Source organism: Zingiber officinale, chromosome 4B (assembly GCF_018446385.1).
Source record: "Zingiber officinale cultivar Zhangliang chromosome 4B, Zo_v1.1, whole genome shotgun sequence".
NCBI lineage: Eukaryota > Viridiplantae > Streptophyta > Magnoliopsida > Zingiberales > Zingiberaceae > Zingiber > Zingiber officinale.
In genome coordinates, this window is record NC_055993.1 from 41604193 (window position 1) to 41623674 (window position 19482).

The following is a 19482-nucleotide window of genomic DNA, read 5'->3' on the forward strand; positions in this document are numbered from 1 at the left end:
CATCATCAAGAACTGTGGACCCAGGCCATGCAACATGTGGAGCCCAAGAGAAAAAGATATCTCAGGCCCCCTCAGGGAGTCCCACGACGGTGGTGCATACCACTGATCAGCCGCTCATGACACTCAGGATTGCTATAATCTGGCAAATTGCTAGAATAGCAATCAAAGATTTCACCAACGCACCCCGTTGCCCAACCGTCACCCTTATCAACGACCGAATGGCTTGCCTAGAAGAGACTAACGAGAGGCTGAGCGATGTCAAAGAACACCACCATTGCCAGTAGACCGGGCACAGGCTCTCGCCTAAGTCCAACTAGAGCTCCCAACACGGTAAGAAGAGAATCACAATAACGCCACTAGGGGCGATATTGGCATGATAGCTAGGGGTCCAACTGATGGGGACTCCAACCTAGCAAGAAAATCATATGCCCATAGGTTGGAGATTCATATGGTCAGCTGTAGCTAGGAGAAGGCACAGGGGTCCGAAATTTGCTTTGGACCTAAGGATCTCAAGGGGGTGGAAATACCCCATGATGACACTTTAATAATTAAGTTTGTTATCACTACAACAAAAACCCTCATAGACATCAGTTTTCCACCGATGTCTATTACATTTTCGGCTGATGTCTATGAAGGCGATGTAAAAGTTCTGCCATTTTAGACATCGGGTTATAACCGATGTAGTATCACTTAATGACATCGGGTGTAAAACCGATGTAATATTATATGTTAATAACACCAGTTTTGGCAGCGGTATTCAACCTATGCAATATTAGTTAATGACACTGGTTTTACAGCGGTGGAAAACCAATGTAATATCAGTATTGTTTAAGACACAAATTCAATTTTTGAAATAGTGAAAAACCAATATTATCACCAAGCAAATCATAAAACTAAGTTAATATTATTAATTCACTAAGAAAATCACAAATAAAAATGCACCGATGTATCTAAACATACCAAGTCAATATTCATATAACCAACACATAAATATTCTTCTTACAACATAAAAAGATAATAGATATTGTGCACATCAAGTCAGTATCCACAAATTACACATAACTATTTTTCTTACAATATCAAAAGGTAATAGATAGTACACAAATATTCTTCTTACTGGTGCCAACGTTATCCTTCTTGCTCTGTGTAGAGATTTAACTAAATCTTTCCTAGTGTTCTCTTCCCCTTCAGTCACTCACATTTCCAGCTTTTAAAATAACACTCGGTAAACGTCTGATTACAGAATCCCTGGAAATTCAAAGAATGGATTGCTCTGTCTCCATCTCGAAGCCACATAAGATCATCTCTCCCACCTAAACATATAGGTGACAGAAGTGAGATGGCAGTAACAAGGAGTTCATACCTGTTTAGTTAAGATTCAACAAGCAAACATGATAAGTACCATGTAGTGAGGGCAAGTCAGAAGGCCAAGGGCGCTTGAGCCTAAGTGGAAAGGAAGATGGATACATTGGAAACATTGTTAAAGGCTCAATCTCCCAAAGAGAGACTCTTGGCTGCCTCTCTCCAGAAGTTGACTCATCCCAGCCAACCTACAAGAAAAGCCAGATTCAGTTTCAAGAGGAAGTGGCAAATTAAGAACTTAGTGGTGGCATTCAAGAAACATTAATGGATTGCAACACTTTTACATGTTACTATAAAAGTCAGAAAACGGTTATCACGTGGCAGGTTTGCTGAAGAGGAAAGTCAGAAAACTTCAGTATATATACCTTCACAGAGCGCCAATATGAATTTGGCCATCGGACAGGATCTAGATCACTTATCCCTGTGACAGTGCCCATATATCTAATAATAAAAGGACAAGGCAATTAGAAGCTACTGTGCATTAAAAAGTCTATGACAAACTAATATAGATGCTTTTAATATAAATAGGGGAAAGCAATACTCAATTGCACATCAGATAGCTAATGGATGTTCCAACAGCAAAAAGAAAAATGCAACTCAGGAATGAGAAAAGCTACAGTACCAACTGCGCACACTAGACTCCTCAGTTTCAAATAACATTCTAAAACACATGTCGATGGAAACACGGGTGTGATATACTGCTTTGACATACTTATTTAGAGGGATGACAAACTCTGAAGGGCTTGCCTTGATAGCAAAGATTATGCTCAGAGTTATAGCTCCTACAACAATAAAGGCAAAATTGTGCTGAAGCAATTACCCAAATTGAGTCTACAACTCCATTGATTGAACCAAACAGAAAGAGATGGTCAAATCGACTCTTTCTCTAAAAGCTTTCTTTTTAGATCTTTCAGAGCATGAACTATTTCTGGTTCTAAATTGTGCTGAAGCAATTTTCCTTGCATGGAAGTTGACCTGGCAGAATCAAATAAATGAATAACAGCAACTGATGATCAATTATTTTTAGAACAGCTTGGCACCCGTGAATCTAATAATCAGTATCTATTCATAGAACACAGCAATTAAGGCACATGAGTTTAACAAAGTCAAAAAAAGTTTGAGATTTATGTACACAAGTAACTGTTGTGGAGTTGAGATGAAAAATAAAGAACTAGCTAATATGCTCTTGTAAAAATGGAAATTGGGATTTCGTACTAGGAAAAACAAACTAAGATGGATAGATGAATTGTGAAATCAGAGATCCTTCACATATAGTAGTAGGAAATACATCTTTCCAAGAGTTTTCATCTTACAAATATCTAACGGGATGTTGCATTCTGCAATATTTGAAAGCCATAATCTTCAATATTTATTTTTAATAGTCCTCTTAGTTGATCTTTCTTTCCTTCTTTATTTAGATGTTTACAACATTAGTGAGCTAGAGATTTTTCCCTTACTAGCAACAGTGTCTTCTAGTGCCATGATTGCTGCCTGATGCTTTTATAAATCAGATGATTGGGGAATAACTCTTTAGTTAATGTATAACTAATCATACATGCTACACTATTTATATTTGTGGTTTGTCATAAAAGGAAATACATATGTGTGAACATTCTAAATGGAAACACATTAATGTGAATGGGAAAAAAATATTAAAAATGCATCGAGGATTATAACGATAGGAGATTATGAGATAATATCTTTCCTTTAATACCTATTAAACTGAAGGTACTACAACTATCTTTAGTTTGCACCCAACCAAAAGAACATTATCAGATGAGCAAATGTTTCATGATTATTAGTGTCAAATTGAATGGCACGCCTTTATCTGAACCAACTTCAGGACAATGGCATATTGGCAATACGTCCATGAATTTTGGTTTACCTCATAACGCCAAATCAAGCAACCCTCGAGGTCGACAAATCCATGTTTCTTACAATTGGAAAAATAATAAGATGATTGAAGCGTCCCATAGGATTCTTAAGCTTGAGAGATATAATGATGCAATTAACTTCAGGTTTGTGCTTTATTGTGACTGATCTAGTAGTCACCTAGAGCTTATTAAGAAAATATGAAAACAAATCAGTGAAAAGTATGTGGATTACCAGGTATGTAGGTGTGCATATATGCTCTCACCAGGTATGTAGGTGTGCATATAACTACCAGGGAGATAAAATGCATTACTAGAGACGCAAAATAGAAACACGGCCTGTAAAGCCAATGTAGACAATGAGGATAATTTCTTGGAGAATGAAAAAGGCCCCATTTGGAACTGTTTCTTCTATGTTCTTTCTTCTTACAACTCAGGCCTAAGATCCAACACCAACTTCTTTCACAATTCACAAGATGACTGAAGAAGTCAGAGTCAAAAACAAAGCAACGTGTCATTCAACCCTTAGAATCCCTTTTTCTCCCTTCAACAGAGAAATCTTCTAGATAATAAACGCTACAAAAGCTACTTCAGAAACAAATGAAAATCAATGCCCAAACAATCGAATCTAGAAAGTTAAAAAAAACTCTAATTTTAAGATTTTTCAACATTATAACCAAGTAATAATTTAATAAACACCAAGACGAAATAAGTAGTAAACCCTAAATGGAAAAAGCAAGTTCTTCCTTCCACATGTGAAAGTAATAGGTCACAACCTGCAAAGCTAATACAAGATGGATCCGAGGAGAAATTAAACTAAATGCAGCAGAGAAATCGTACAGATCTGGAAGTACAAAAGAGAAATTACCAGACGAAACAACAAGATCGGAAAGGATGCTCGATCTGAGGCACCATTGGACCAGCAAGATAATGAAAAAAAAACTCAAACACAGTAACTTTAAGCAAGAATCTGAAGATAAAAATAGCAGATCCAGAATCGTAAGTCCTTGGATCTCGACGGAAAACGCAAGAGAGGTACATTGCGGCGAAGAAATCGCCTAGATCCCGGGTCGAGGAAGGAAGTTTACCTCATCGACAGGAAGATCCAACAACGACTGGATCTCGGGAACTCTCAGATCTGTCTCCGCAGAGAGCTTGGAGAGGAGAAGAGGGAGGTGAGGCTGAGTGAAGAGTGAAGTGTTGGAGGGAAGAGTGAAGTGTATACGGTGGACGACGCTCTAGGTTTAGGTTTAGAGGGAAGAGTGAAGTGTTGCAAATTTTGGCTAAGTATTGGTGGAAAAATTAAATTATTTTATTTTGGTTCATTAACACCGGATTTTAAAAATCGCTGTTAAAATCGGTGTCTATTAACGAAAAAAAAGGTGCTCATAGACATCGCCTAAAAAACCGATGTCTATGAGCGAAAATCTGCGCTCATAGACATCGGTTTTTGGAAAAACCGGTGTAAAATACTCAAAGACATTGATTTTTGCTTAAAACCGATATTGTTCCACCGATGTCTATGAGGGTTTTTCTTGTAGTGTATAGCCAATTATAACATTTACCATACTTTTGTTAAACAGGAACCTCAGTCAACATCATCTTCAAACAAGAATTTGAGTAGCTGTAAATAGACCCGAGCGAGCTTCAACCCATGGTGACTCCTTTGTATGGGTTCACAGGCAATGAGATTCAAGGGCTAGGCCAAATAAAGTTAGCAATGTCATTAGGGGAGGAACCCCTGATGAGGATGCGTCGATCAACCGTCATAGTTGTAGACGCACCCTTAGCATACGTCATTCTGGGTTGACTTACCCTAAATGAATTATGTGCAGTAGTCTCAACTTTCTGCCTAAAAATAAAATTTTTTTTAGATGATCATGTCAGGGAAGTCAAAGAAGATCATCTTGTAGTACGCAAGTGCTATGTTGATATAATCAAAACTAAAGCCAACTCCCCTCGGAAGATGCAATGGATGGAAGTCAACACCATTCGAGGAGCACCGCCTACCCTAGTGTTACATTATCGTAAGTGCTTGGTTACGTCGTCAGGAATATAAAAGATTGTCAAACCCATTGAGACTGGTTATAAGCACTAGTAATCTCTCACGTAGAATTAACTAAACAATTAGCAGTTGCAAGTTACGTCCTAAGTAAGAGAAACAAGATTGAGAAGAGGAAAGATAGAAAGAAACTTAGTTTGGGGGATATTCTAAGGGTTTGATTTCATTGTGATGTTTATCAATGTATATGATTCACCAATTACCTATCCTCAATTCATATGCACTTGCAGGAAGTTAGACTCATTATCGGTTCTTCCTTGCAGTGGTCAAGCCAGAATGTTATCTTGATCCATATCCTATGCTACTAAATGGTAATGATTTCTATGAAGTCTGTTAACGGGATACACCTGTCACTAGTGTCCCTTGGTTATAAATCATAAGAACACACTAATACTCATTAACATAAAGATACAAATAAGAATTATGTCGAGTTTCCTATTTCCTTGTGGAGAGTTGCTTCTCTTTTCAAGATGATGCCCTAGACGTTCGGAAATGGGTTACCCCTATCACTAGGACCTCTCGGTTATACATCTAGGTCACTTCCCCTTCGGGATCAATAATTCAATGCAACCATTCAATCAAACATGAGAATTAAACTCAATCACAATGCATACACATATAAGATCAAATAGATACAAGGCATGATAATGTCATCTAAATAGAAAATTGGCATATCCATAAGTTCTTACATTAATTCACACCATAATTACTCTCTTAATCCTAGAATAATAGATCTACTCCATGGCTTGAAGAAAAAAATCCAAAGACAAAGGATTGAAAGCATCCAAACCCCAACAAGAAGAGGAAGGGAGAAGAATGTTTATCCAGTTGTGTTGAGTGATCTTCGGATCCAATCCTTTGCTTATGGAGTCGATGTAATGATGGAAACGACCTCAGATCGTTGAACGGAGAGCGTGGAGAGCGTAGATCATCACCAATATAGATTTTCCAAAGGGAGAACCTTCCTCCCCTTGGAAAGGGGAAGAGATTCCCTTATATAGTGCAGGGCACGGGCTTAGCATGACCCATGCCACGGCCGTGTGAAATCCACACTGCCAACTTCTTCTTGGACACAGGTCTAGTGACACGGCAATGTGGTTTCACATGGCCATATTCTTCTTTACCTATGGACGAGTGGCACGGCCGTGTGGCATCACACGGTCTACTTCTTCTTAGCTATGGGTCAAGTGGCACGGTCGTGTGGTTCCACACGACTGTGTTCTTCTTTGTCTCTGGACGGATGCACGGTAGTGTGGGATCACACGGTCGGCTCTGCTTCTTCTCTGGTCAGGCTACATAGTCGTGTGGCTTCACACGGCCATGGCCATCTTCTCCTCCGTTGCTTTGACATGGTCGTGTGGATTCACATGACCAATGTCTTTTTTGTCTTCTCTTGCTCTCTGGATCATCCGCAAGCATTGTTCTAGCCACAAAAATAACTCATATAAGTAGAAAAATACACAAAAATAGATCTCCGACAAAGAAGAGTAATTATACTGAAAACATGACAAGAGGTGTAAAAATGCACAAATCAAGCATAAGTAAAGTATGTGAATGTGCATCAAAGTATGCATAAAAGTGTATATAATTTATGTACATCACACCCCATATTTGAATCTTTTCTTGTCCTCAAGTAAAATATTGAAATCTAAATTCATGTGCTCCTATAATGCATCATAATCCCTAATACACTTTCCTAACTCTATCAATTAGTTTCATTAGTGAGCATGATTGTGAAGTAAACTAAGTATGACCTAAGCATAAGTTCTTGTGCATAGTGCAATAACTGACTCAAGCTCTTTAAGGTTCAATCCTTGTCCTAGTCAAGTCATAATCCAATTAAGTTCCTAATATTCCTAGTGATAAACACTTACCTGCCACACATTTGGTTCATATTTCTTAGACTACACAATGTCTCAAAGGACTACTCGGAATCAAGAGAAACATAATATTTATTTCTCTAGTAACCCAACTCAGTCTCAAAAGGGTAAATCGTTAAATTTCACTCATAATAACTATTTTTTATCCCTTATTCATATGATTTTTTTGGGTGCTTTATAAGATGAAGCACTAATCACAAATGCAAATATATATAAATGCAAATGTAGAGATTTTAATTTTTCTAAATGAGTTGGCATGATCTAAGGTCATCCAGTAACCAAAATGCAATCCAAGAAATCAACATAGGAACTAAAGTACTAAATAAATAGGATGAATCATGAGTATTCCAATGATATCTACTATTCAGGCTTAAGGAAAGTGAAGGTAAGATCTTAGCTTTTAGGTTAGGTCAAAACTCAAACTTATCTCCGTATAATACTTAGCTCATTTTATTCTATTAGAGATAGAGAAAAGAGGTGCACTAAACATACTAGCACTATATCCACAACAACATGAATCAAGAAATGAATGTGCTAACTATTTTACTATTAGACAAGTAAACAGTAAGTGAGGAATGATGTTCTCGATATGCCACAAAATAATTTAAAAAGACAATCGAAGCAACGATCAAAACAAACGAATAAGGACAAGTAAAGCAAATAATAACAAGAAAGTAAGCAAAGGTTCATCATAGGACTGAAAACAAGCAAAGTAAATGAAAGTGTTGAAAATGTTAAGGAAAGAAAATGCAATAGACTCAGGCTATGCAAACACCCCCCAGACTTAAACCTTTCATCATCCCGATGAAGTCAATATGGTGGAGGAGGTGTGAGATCAGAAAATTTTGGAAGATCATCTATTTATGATATGAAAATAATTCATCGAGATCATCTTGAAGAAATTTCATGAAATCTCAAAAATCTTCATTTAATTTCATTTGACATCTATGAGCTTCTATAAACTCAAACATTTGGTTGCACAACTCTCTTTTGCTTCTAAAACAATCTTGCAATTTCTTAAATTATTCGTCCCCCATGCACAAGTCACTTGTAAGTAACTTTTTATGTAATTCCAAATCATGATGAAGGTTATCTAGAATAGGATGAAACTTATGGAAATTAAATCTAGCAAGATCTCGATTAACTAAAGGGATGTCATTAGGAGCTAGAGTGAGGAGGGGCTAGAGTGTTGATTTGCTAAGGTCAAACACTAATTATCTTTAATGAGAATATTCATGCTTAAGTTTGGATTGGGCAATCGTAGAGGGAAGCTATTTTTGAGTAGGAGACTGTACCCATATCCCAAACATCGTATCATATGAATTGCTAAACATGAATTTAAATCTATTCCAAGAGTGCTTTCGACCATCTCCAAGTCATCAAGATCACAACCTAACACTAGTTCCATACAAGTTAGCATCCCTCCCAAAACAATGGGAGTAGTTGAAGATGTCTTCCCTAATTTCATTAAGTGCTTTAGAAAGAGATAACCAGAGTTTATTTAAATATTTTTAACCATTGCCCATAAACAATACAAATCAGAAAGCCTCACTATTCCTTCCTTATCTCCCCATCCAAATATTGTATTTTTATGACCAATTGAAGGTACCAGAAAATGGGATTAATGATACTAGTAGCCTTGGATACATGAGGTTATAGTGAGATTGCTCAGAGATTAGTTGTCATATGTTTGAGGTTTCAAATGCAGAGAATATTGTATGTATGTCATCCCTAGGCAAATCATAGCATGCATTGAAGTCATCCAAGTGTCCATTCATAATTATCATTAAGTAAACAAAATTTGAGTTCCCCCCTCCTTGCACATTGTCAACAGTGATAGAACTTAAAATTCCCAAAATAATTCTAGGGTAAGTCGGGTATTTCATGGTAATCAAGTTGCTCCATCCTATTCTCTCAAGTAGCCAATCCACATTATTTCTAAAACCCAATAGATCTAAGGAAGCTTGGTCCATAAATCTAGTGCTCAAAATGTAATATTTAGATAATGAATTATAACGATGCATTTGTTCATCACTAGAGAAAATTATATCAAAGTTATTAGATGTACCTTTGAAGCATGTATTCCTTTCTTTTGAAACAACCATCTTCTCCTTTCCTTTCCTTATTGGAATGCTTCCTTTGATGGGATTTGATATTATGGATGATGGAGTGGTTGAGCTAAAAGGGAATGGATGGTGAGGGTGGAAGTGAGCAATTTGAGAGCTTTTGGAAGAAGAAGAAGTGGGGGAGGGATGAAGAAGAAAGTGAAATCGGCGGGCACAACTGTGTGGTTTCTGCACACCCCTGCCTTAAATGAGGGTGGTTAGGATGGGTCGTGTGAGATTCACATGGCCTCTTTGTCGCAGACTTCACATGGCCGTGTCGATTGGCACGACCATGTCGATTGACACAGTCAAATTTTTCTTTCTCTCGATTGAAATCGCATGGTTGTGTCGATTGGCATGGCCTGAGTCGGCTTGCTCTCGGTTGGCTTCACATGGCCATGTGAAGTCACACGGCCACCCTCTTCTTCCTTTTTTCCAGGGCCACAAGGCCGTGTGAGATCACACGACCTTGCCTTCCTCCCTTTCAGCTTCACACGGTCGTGTGATGTCACACGGTTGGCTCTTTAAGGTGTCTAAATGCTGAATTTTTTTTCTTCATCAACTTTGTGGAGGTTGTACACAATCCTAAAAACAAAATTAAAAGCTTCTAAGACAACTAATTGACAGAATTAAGAATTGAATCAAGCAGAAAGGAAACCCTTGGGTTGCCTCCCAAGAAGTGCTTGTTTTAGATCTTTAGCTCGACTGATATGAGCTCATTCTAGAGGGTGTGGTTCGGAGAAATGTAACTTTAGGCTTTCTTCAACCTGCATGCCATAGAGATATCTTTTTAAGTGCTATCCATTTACTTTGATTACCCCAAACTCTTCATTCCAAATATCGATCACTCCGAATGGATAAACCTTTTTAACTTTGAACAGACCTATCCATTGTGATTTTAACTTCCTGAAAAAGAGTTTCGACCTTGAATTAAACAATAATACTGAGTCTCCTTCCTTGAATTCCCTGCTTAGAATATGTTGATCATGTCATTTCTTTGCTCTTTCTTTATAAGGCTTGGCATGCTCGTAAGCATCCATCCTTAACTCATCAATTTCATTTAGTTAGAGTTTTCTTTTTTCTCCTACCGCCTTGAGATCCATGTTAGGACTTTTAATCGCCTAATAAGCTTTATATTCCAATTCTACCGGAAGATGACAGGGCTTCCCTTAGACTAGTTGAAATGGGGTCATACCAATTAGATTTTTATAAGTTGTACGGTATGCCCATAAAATATTATCTAATTTTAATGACCAGTCTTTACATGAAGTGGACACTGTCTTCTCTAATATTGCTTTAATTTCCTGATTAGAAATATGAACCTGTTCATTAGTCTGTGGATGGTATAATGTTGTCACTTTGTCACTTACCCCATACTTCTTGAGTAAGTTTTTAAACTGTTTCTCGATGAAATGAGAACCCCCATCACTAAAACTGCCTCGGGAACTCCAAATCATGGGAAGACCACCTTCTTAAACAATTTAATGACTATTCTAGTATCACTTGTAGCAGAAGCTATGGCTTCTACCCATTTTGACACATAGTCCACTTCCACTAAAATATATTTGTTTCCACACAACGAAAGAAAAGACCCCATAAAGTCTATACCCCATACATTAAATAACTCAACCTCAAGGATATAGTTCAGTGACATCTCATTTCTTTTAGTGATGCTCCCGGTCTTTTGACATTGATCACAAGCTTGCACAAATTCTCTTGTGTCTTTGTGTTAGTTAGAGCCCTAGAGCTAATCATTTGATGATTGTATGGACTCATGTATATCATATTCTTGTATATTAATAAAGGCATTTGTTTGGTTATTATACTTATTTATATTAGTGCCAAATAGACTAAGTATAATAGCGTCCTTGAGTAGAAGGTTCATACCTATATCAATCGATTAGTTGAATCGATAGTGAGATGATATAGGGAACACTACTCTAAATCATTCCTAGTCGAGTATTAGCATTTAGGGACAATGTTAATACAATAAGACTAGCATATAGGTCAGCTCGATGACTTGATCTCACAAGTCATGGATATAGAGATATCAAGCTGACACATGGGTATGCATTAGAGAATGTATACTGAATGATCCGCCATGAGAAAGTATCATGGATCGTTATATGAGTGTCATATACTTTCTCATGTGGCTATTAGTATGACTATTAGTCCTTAGACATGAAGTCACCATGGATCCCTACATAAGGAGTTATGTACTTTAGTTTCGTCAAACGTCACCGGACTATAAAGGTGATTACTGGGTATGTAACGAATTATGCAGAGGGATGTGAGTGATGTAGATGGGATCTATCCCTCCCATATGACGGGAGCGACATCGCTATTCTTGATAGAGTGAGACCACTAAGCGCATGGCCATGCCCAAATGAGTCAACATTAGATGTTGAGCTCATTTGATCGAGTGAGTCTACTTGGAGTTCAAGATTTAGATTGATTAGAGGATGACACGGTCTATGCCTCATATTGATCAATCTAGATGTCTAGGATAGAAGGACACTTGTCATTATTTTGTGAGGAGTCACAATTAGTAGTCACAAGGTGATGTCGGATCTCGACATTCTTGTAACTTGGGTAGTAATGATGTGTTGCTAGATACCGCTCATTACTTATGCTCCTAAATGGGTTTAGGGCATTGCCAACGTTACAAGAACCTATAGGGTCACACACTTAGGACAATTAGATGGAGATTAGGTTCATATGATGAACCAAGAGGATTAGATTCATTTGATGAATCAAATTGGATTAAGAGTAATCCTAATTGGGCTAACTTGAGTTCGACTCAAGTTGATTCATGTATTTAATGAGTCTAATTTAGATTATGACTTATTAAATCAATTTAATTTAATGAATTAGATTCATTATATTAAGTTGGCTCGAATTAAATGGTTGGATTAGATCAACCATGGTAGAGATTGGGTCAAGTTTGACTTGACTAGAGATGGAAGACCAAAGGTCAATTTTGACTTGACCTTTTGCCACCTCATTGGTGAGTTGGCATTAGGTGGACCAATGATGATATTCCACATCATCATGGATGCCACCTCATGGAAGTTACAAAGCCATTTTCTTATTAACTTCACATTAATTGCAATTAATGGGGAGTTACTCTAGATGAAAGTGGCCGGCCACTTTGTGAATGTGGGGGAATTCATTTTCATTCAAGTGTGGTGCATCTTCTTCCTTCTTCCTCTCAAGCTCTCCCTCTCCCTCTCCTCCTTGCTTGGCCGAATCTCACCAAGGTGCTAGCACACCTTTGTGTGAGGTTTTCTCCACCTACGTTCCATGTGGATACTTCTAGAGGACCGGCGCTTGACGGTCTAGAGATCCGGCAACTCCTTGGACGAGCGGGATAAGAGAAAGGCACGCTTCGAAGGTATAACCCTTATCTAGTGTAGATCTAAAGGTTTTACAAACTCGTACAAGAAAAGGTTTTTCGAAAAGTTTTATTTACGAATCTTTGCACGGATCTACGGCTTTGGGTGACTCGGGGTTTCCGCGACGCGAAAAAGTCTAACAGTGGTATCGAGCCACGTGCAAAGACTTGTACGAGTTCGTTTGTATTTTTAAAAATAAACCTTCTGTAATTTTCTGTAAAATTGAGTTTTAGAGTTTTTATGAGTAATTTTCCGTAGAAGCGAAGCACAATTGTCTCGGCACTTGTAGGCTTCGGCTATTGGCTTCGTTTTGCCCCAAATCCATTTGGGACAGCGGGTCGGGTGCCATTAGATCGCAAAGGAGAAACTCACGATGGTTAGATCGTGGGTGGGCATAGCCCCTAATCCCGCAGGAATTTGCTTGCGATTGCACCAAATCGCTAAGCGAATCCAGCAGGAAGATTTTTCGAGCAATGTCTCGACCCAAATCTTTTGGGACAGCGGGTTAGGCGCTGTTGGATCGCAATGGAACCCTCGCGATGGTTAGATCGCGGGTAGGGCGCTGCCCCTGGCCCCGCAAGGGATCCGTTCCGCGATTGCGGACCGCCGGGAAATTTTATTCATAAAAATTGTAAAATTATTTTAAAATTATAGAAAATTATGAAAATATATAATTTTGAATTATATATTAATTTGTGATAGTCATGGCCCAAAGCCCAATATGATTGGTTGTGTTGTAATTCATAATACTGACTGCGTGTCCGTTATGTGTTTGCGAGTGTTGTATTATATTCGCGACCTGCGCGTCGTGCCTTCTCTTATTTTCTTGTTGTAAATTAGATTTAGACTCGAATGTAACTCGAGTTTCAAATTGTAATGTACAAATTGGAGCGGTGGAGGGTCCACACGAGACGGAGTTCCGAGGCGGGCACGAGCAACACAAGGTGGTCAAAGGGAGGAGCTTGAAGAAGCTGTTGACCCTAGGTTGACCAATCGATCTTTTCATTGGCTTGAGAAGATCGTAGTAGGGTCATGACTAAATCACAAATAGATTAATTAATTACTTGTGTATGTGATGCATATTTAATAAGTAGTTAATTAATTAATGCCTTACGATTAGATTAGATCTAAGTCGTGCACATGATGCACCCTTGCGATTAGATTAGATCTAAGTCGTGCACAAGATGCATCCCTTTCGATTAGATTAGATCTCAATCGACTCAACTCTAATGCCTAACCGTGCCGTGATACCTATCACTACCTCGATCACATGTATTGTTGAATCTGCCAAAGCAGAGCAATACATATTATCTTGGTAGGGTACGGAGGGACAATCTTGGTCCCGTCTATCAACGCATGGGTGAATACAAACTCAATTAGATTGAGTATTCATAGTTACTCGGTTGGATCGAGTCAACTATAGGCATTCTTCCAATAGTTGGAAAGATAGGTCAAAATCACATCTATATTAACTCTCGGGCGTATTAGCCAAAGCTAACTCGAGTTTTAATATAAATGAGGATATTGATTCTATAAACAAGAGTTGCATAGAGATGTAATTGGTAATCGTTACCTACCGATCATACTAAGCCTTGGGCGTATTAGCCAAAGCTAACTCAAGGGTTAGTATGATGTGGATCTTGTTCCACAAGAATTATAGAATTCAGTGGGAGCATCATTTAATTAAAGGCCTAATTAAATGATTTTTAAAGAATATGATATTTATTTCTGCAAATTTTCTGTTGTAGATAACCATGACGTCGAACACGAATTCCTTCTCCCTGCGATCTGTCCTTGAGAAGGACAAGCTCAACGGAGCAAATTTCCTGGACTGGTACAGGAACTTGAGAATAGTTCTCACCCAGGAGCGTAAGCTGTACGTTCTGGAGCAGCCCATTCCGGAGGCTCCTCCTGCCAATGCCTCGCGAGCCGACAAAGATGCTTACAAGAAGCATCAAGACGACGCATTAGATGTGTCCTGTCTAATGCTCGCGACCATGAACTCAGAGCTTTAGAAGAAACATGAGTTGATGGGTGCTTTTGATATGGTTGAGCATCTTCGCCAACTATATCAGGGACAAGCGAGGCATGAGAGATTTGAGATCTCGAAGGCACTGTTTCAGTGCAAGATGTCAGACGGGGCTCCTGTAGGTCCTTATGTACTCAAGATGATTGGGTACATAGAGAACCTACAAAGACTGGGGTTCCCACTTGGCCAAGAGCTGGCCACTAACTTGATCCTTGCCGGATAGCTATAGTCAATTCGTTCTCAACTATAACATGAACGAGATTGACAAGCCACTGCCCGAGCTACTTAGTATGTTACGAACTGCTGAGATTAACCTTAAGAAGGTTAAGCCCATTCTGATGGTCCAGAAGCACAAGGGCAAGCCCAAAGGTAAGGGAAAGTCCTAAACCAAGGGCAAAGGCAAGGCACTGAAGCCTAAAGGAGGGGTCGCCAAGGATGCTACCTGCTTCCACTGCGGTCAGACCGGGCACTGGAAGAGGAACTGCAAGGTATACTTGGAGGATCTTAAGAAGAAGCGAAGTGAGACTTCCACTTCAGGTATATATGTTATAGAAGTCAATCTATCTATTTCTACATCATGGGTATTAGATACTGGATGTGCTTCTCACATTTGTACTGATGTGCGCTGAGAAATAGCGAGCATTGGCAAAGGGCGAGGTGGACCTACGAGTAGGCAATGGAGCACGGGTTCCTCTATTCTTGTAGGAACTTATCAGCTATCTCTGCCTGGCTTGTACTAGATTTAGATGATTGTTGTTATGTACTGCTCTTACTAAGAACATAGTTTGTTTCTTGTTTAGACAAGAAAAGGTACTCTTTATAATAAAAGACAAATGTTGTTATGTTATTTGAAAGATATGTTCTATTGTAGTGCACCACTAATAAACGGACTCTATATTCTAGACCTTGAGAGCCCTATCTATAACATTAGTACCAAGAGGTTCAAGTCAAATGACATGAACCAAACATACCTCTGGCACTGTCGCTTAGGTCATATAAATGACAAGCGCTTATCCCAGCTCCATAAGGATGGTTTGCTGGACTCATTTGATTTAGAATCATATGAGATATGTGAGTCATGCCTACGAGGCAAGATGACCAAGACCCCCTTTAGTGGGCATAGCGAGAGAGCAACTGATTTGTTAGGACTCATACATAGTGATGTATGTGGCCCTTTCAATGTTGCTGCTAGAGGCGGTTATAGATACTTCATCACATTTACTGATGACTTCAGTAGATATGGTTATGTGTACTTGATGACACATAAGTCTGAATCCTTTGAAAAGTTCAAAGAATTCAAGAATGAAGTACAGAACCAGCTTGGCAAGAGTATTAAGATACTTCGATCAGATCGAGGTGGTGAATACTTAAGCCATGAGTTTCGTGACTATTTAGCTGAGTGTGGGATTCTATCCCAACTCACTCCTCCTGGAACACCACAGTGGAATGGTGTATCCGAAAGGAGGAATCGTACCTTATTAGATATGGTACGATCTATGATGAGTCACACAGATCTTCCGACATATCTATGGGATATGCTCTAGACATGGCAGCTTTCATACTCAACTGAGTTCCATCAAAGGCCGTGATAAAGACACCATATAGGATATAGACTGGGAGAGATGCCCAGGTGTCTTTCATGAGGATTTGGGGTTGTGAGGCTTACGTACGACGTCAAGTCTCAGACAAATTAGGACCCAAATCTGACAAGTGCTATTTCATCGGATATCCCAAGGAAACTAAGGGATATTACTTCTACATTCCCAGTCAGCACAAGGTAGTTGTGGCAAAGACTGGGGTCTTTCTAGAAAGGGACTTTGTTTCTAGAAAGACTAGTGGGAGCGCGTTCGATCTTGAAGAAGTTCAAGATGCGAACAATAGCACTAATGCCACGATGGAAATTGAATTGGAACCACAAAGTGTTGTGGATGATGTTGTTCCACAAGGAGTTGAGGAACAACAACCGGTTCATGTAGACATACCTCTTCGCAGGTCTGATAGGGTACGTCGTCAGCCTGAGAGATACTCATTTCTCTTGTCTGACCATGATGACATTGTGCTCATAGAGGATGAGCCTACCACCTATCAAGAAGCTGTGATGAGACCAGATTCTGAGAAATGGCTAGAAGCCATGAGATCCGAGATAGAATCCATGTACACCAACCAAGTATGGACTTTGGTTGATCCACTTGAAGGGGTAAAACCCATTGGGTGCAAGTGGGTCTTTAAGAGAAAGACTGACATGGATGGACTTATCTATAAGGGTCGCTTGGTAGCTAAAGGTTTCAAGCATTCATGGTATTGACTATGATGAAACCTTTTCTCCGATGGCGATGTTTAAGTCCATTCGGATCATGCTTGCTATTGCGACCTACCATGACTATGAGATATGGCGGATGGATGTCAAAACCGCGTTTGAATGGAAACCTACTGAGGATGTGTACATGACACAACCGAGGGTTTTGTAGATCCACAAACTAGCAGAGTATGCAAGGTGCATAGGTCCATTTATGGACTAAATCAAGCTTCTCGGTTGGAATCTTCGATTTGATGATGCGATTAAACAGTTTAGTTTCATCAAGAACGAAGATGAGCCTTGTGTCTACAAGAAGGTTGTAGGGGACATAGTTGTCTTTCTCGTATTGTATGTGGATGACATACTACTCATTGGGAAGGACATCCCTATGCTTCAGTCTGTCAAGACATGGCTAGGGAGTTACTTCTCAATGAAGGACTTAGGTGAGGCATCCCGCATTCTAGGGATACAGATCTATAGAGATAGATCTAAGATATTGCTTTGCCTAAGTCAAAGTACATATATTGACAAGGTACTCCTTCGGTTTGCCATGCAGAACTCCAAGAAGGGATTTCTGCCGATGTCACATGGCGTGAGTCTTTCGAAGACTCAAGGTCCCTCTTCTAGAGAGGAGAGAGACCGCATGGATCAGATCCCTTATGCCTCAGCCATAGGATCGATCATGTACGCCATGCTATGTACTCGACCTGATGTCTCGTATGCTTTGAGCATGACGAGCAGATACCAGTCAGATCCAGGTGAAAGTCACTGGATAGCGGTCAAGAATATTCTTAAGTACTTACGAAGGACTAAAGAATATTTCTTGATATATGGAGGCAATGATGAGCTAACTGTAAAGGGTTACAGTGATGCCAGCTTCCAGACCGATCGGGATGATTACCGATCGCGATCGGGGTTCGTATTTTGCATTAATGGTGGTCTGTCACCTGGAAGAGTTGAAGCGGGATCGATGGCGATTCTACAAAGCTGAGTATATTCGCGCATCAAAGGAGGCAGTTTGGATCCGCAAGTTCATTACTGAACTTGGGGTGGTTCCTAACATCGCGACCAGTTGAGCTCTATTGTGACAACAATGGAGCTATAGCACAGGCGAAGGAACCTCGCTCACACCAGCGGACCAAGCATATACTACAGCGCTTCCATCTCATTCGAGAGATTATCGATAGAGGAGATGTGAAGATTTGCAGAGTACCTACAGAGGCTAACATCGCAGATCCCTTGACCAAGGCTTTGGCACAGAGGAAGCATGATGGTCACACTAGGTCTTTAGGCCTTAGAGCCTATACTGATTGGCTCTAGTGCTAGTGGGAGATTGTTAGTTAGAGCCCTAGAGCTAATCATTTGATGATTGTATGAACTCATGTATATCATATTCTTGTATATTAATAAAGGCATTTGTTTGGTTATTATACTTATTTATATTAGTGTCAAATAGACTAAGTATAATAACGTCCTTGAGTAGAAGGTTCATACCTATATCAATCGATTAGTTGAATCGATAGTGAGATGATATAGGGAACACTACTCTAAATCATTCCTAGTCGAGTATTAGCATTTAGGGACAATGTTAATACAATAAGACTAGCATGTAGGTCAGCTCGATGACTTGATCTCACAAGTCATGGATATAGAGATATAAAAGCTGACACATGGGTATGCATTAGAGAATGTATACTGAATGACCCGCCATGAGAAAGTATCATGGATCGTTATATGAGTGTCATATACTTTCTCATGTGGCTATTAGTATGACTATTAGTCCTTAGACCTGAAGTCACCATGGATCCCTACATAAGGAGTTATGTACTTTAGTTTCGTCAAACGTCACCCGTAACTGGGTGGACTATAAAGGTGATTACTGGGTATGTAACGAATTATGCAGAGGGATGTGAGTGATGTAGATGGGATCTATCCCTCCCATATGACGGGAGCGACATCGCTATTCTTGATAGAGTGAGACCACTAAGCGCATAACCATGCCCAAATGAGTCAACATTAGATGTTGAGCTCATTTGGTCGAGTGAGTCTACTTGGAGTTCAAGATTTAGATTGATTAGAGGATGACACGGTCTATGCCTCATATTGATCAATCTAGATGTCTAGGATAGAAGGACACTTGTCATTATTTTGTGAGGAGTCACAATTAGTAGTCACAAGGTGATGTCGGATCTCGACATTTTTGTAACTTGGGTAGTAATGATGTGTTGCTAGATACCGCTCATTACTTATGCTCTTAAATGGGTTTAGGGCATTGCCAACGTTACAAGAACCTATAGGGTCACACACTTAGGACAATTAGATGGAGATTAGGTTCATATGATGAACCAAGAGGATTAGATTCATTTGATGAATCAAATTGGATTAAGAGTAATCCTAATTGGGCTAACTTGAGTTCGACTCAAGTTGATTCATGTATTTAATGAGTCTAATTTAGATTATGACTTATTAAATCAATTTAATT

General features: G+C 39.3%; 1 protein-coding gene across 1 annotated transcript; it reads right to left on the reverse strand.

Moving 5' to 3' along the window:
• Window positions 1–1191: 1191 nt before the first annotated feature.
• Window positions 1192–2012, reverse strand: LOC121978223 (auxin response factor 17-like). The gene is made up of 4 exons (XM_042530597.1): window positions 1988–2012; window positions 1728–1803; window positions 1403–1550; window positions 1192–1313 (listed from the first exon to the last, which is right to left on the reverse strand). The coding sequence occupies exons 2-4, from the start codon at window positions 1797–1799 to the stop codon at window positions 1192–1194; spliced, it is 342 nt and encodes a 113-aa protein (XP_042386531.1). The 5' UTR covers window positions 1800–1803; window positions 1988–2012.
• Between the last annotated feature and the right edge of the window lie 17470 nt (window positions 2013–19482).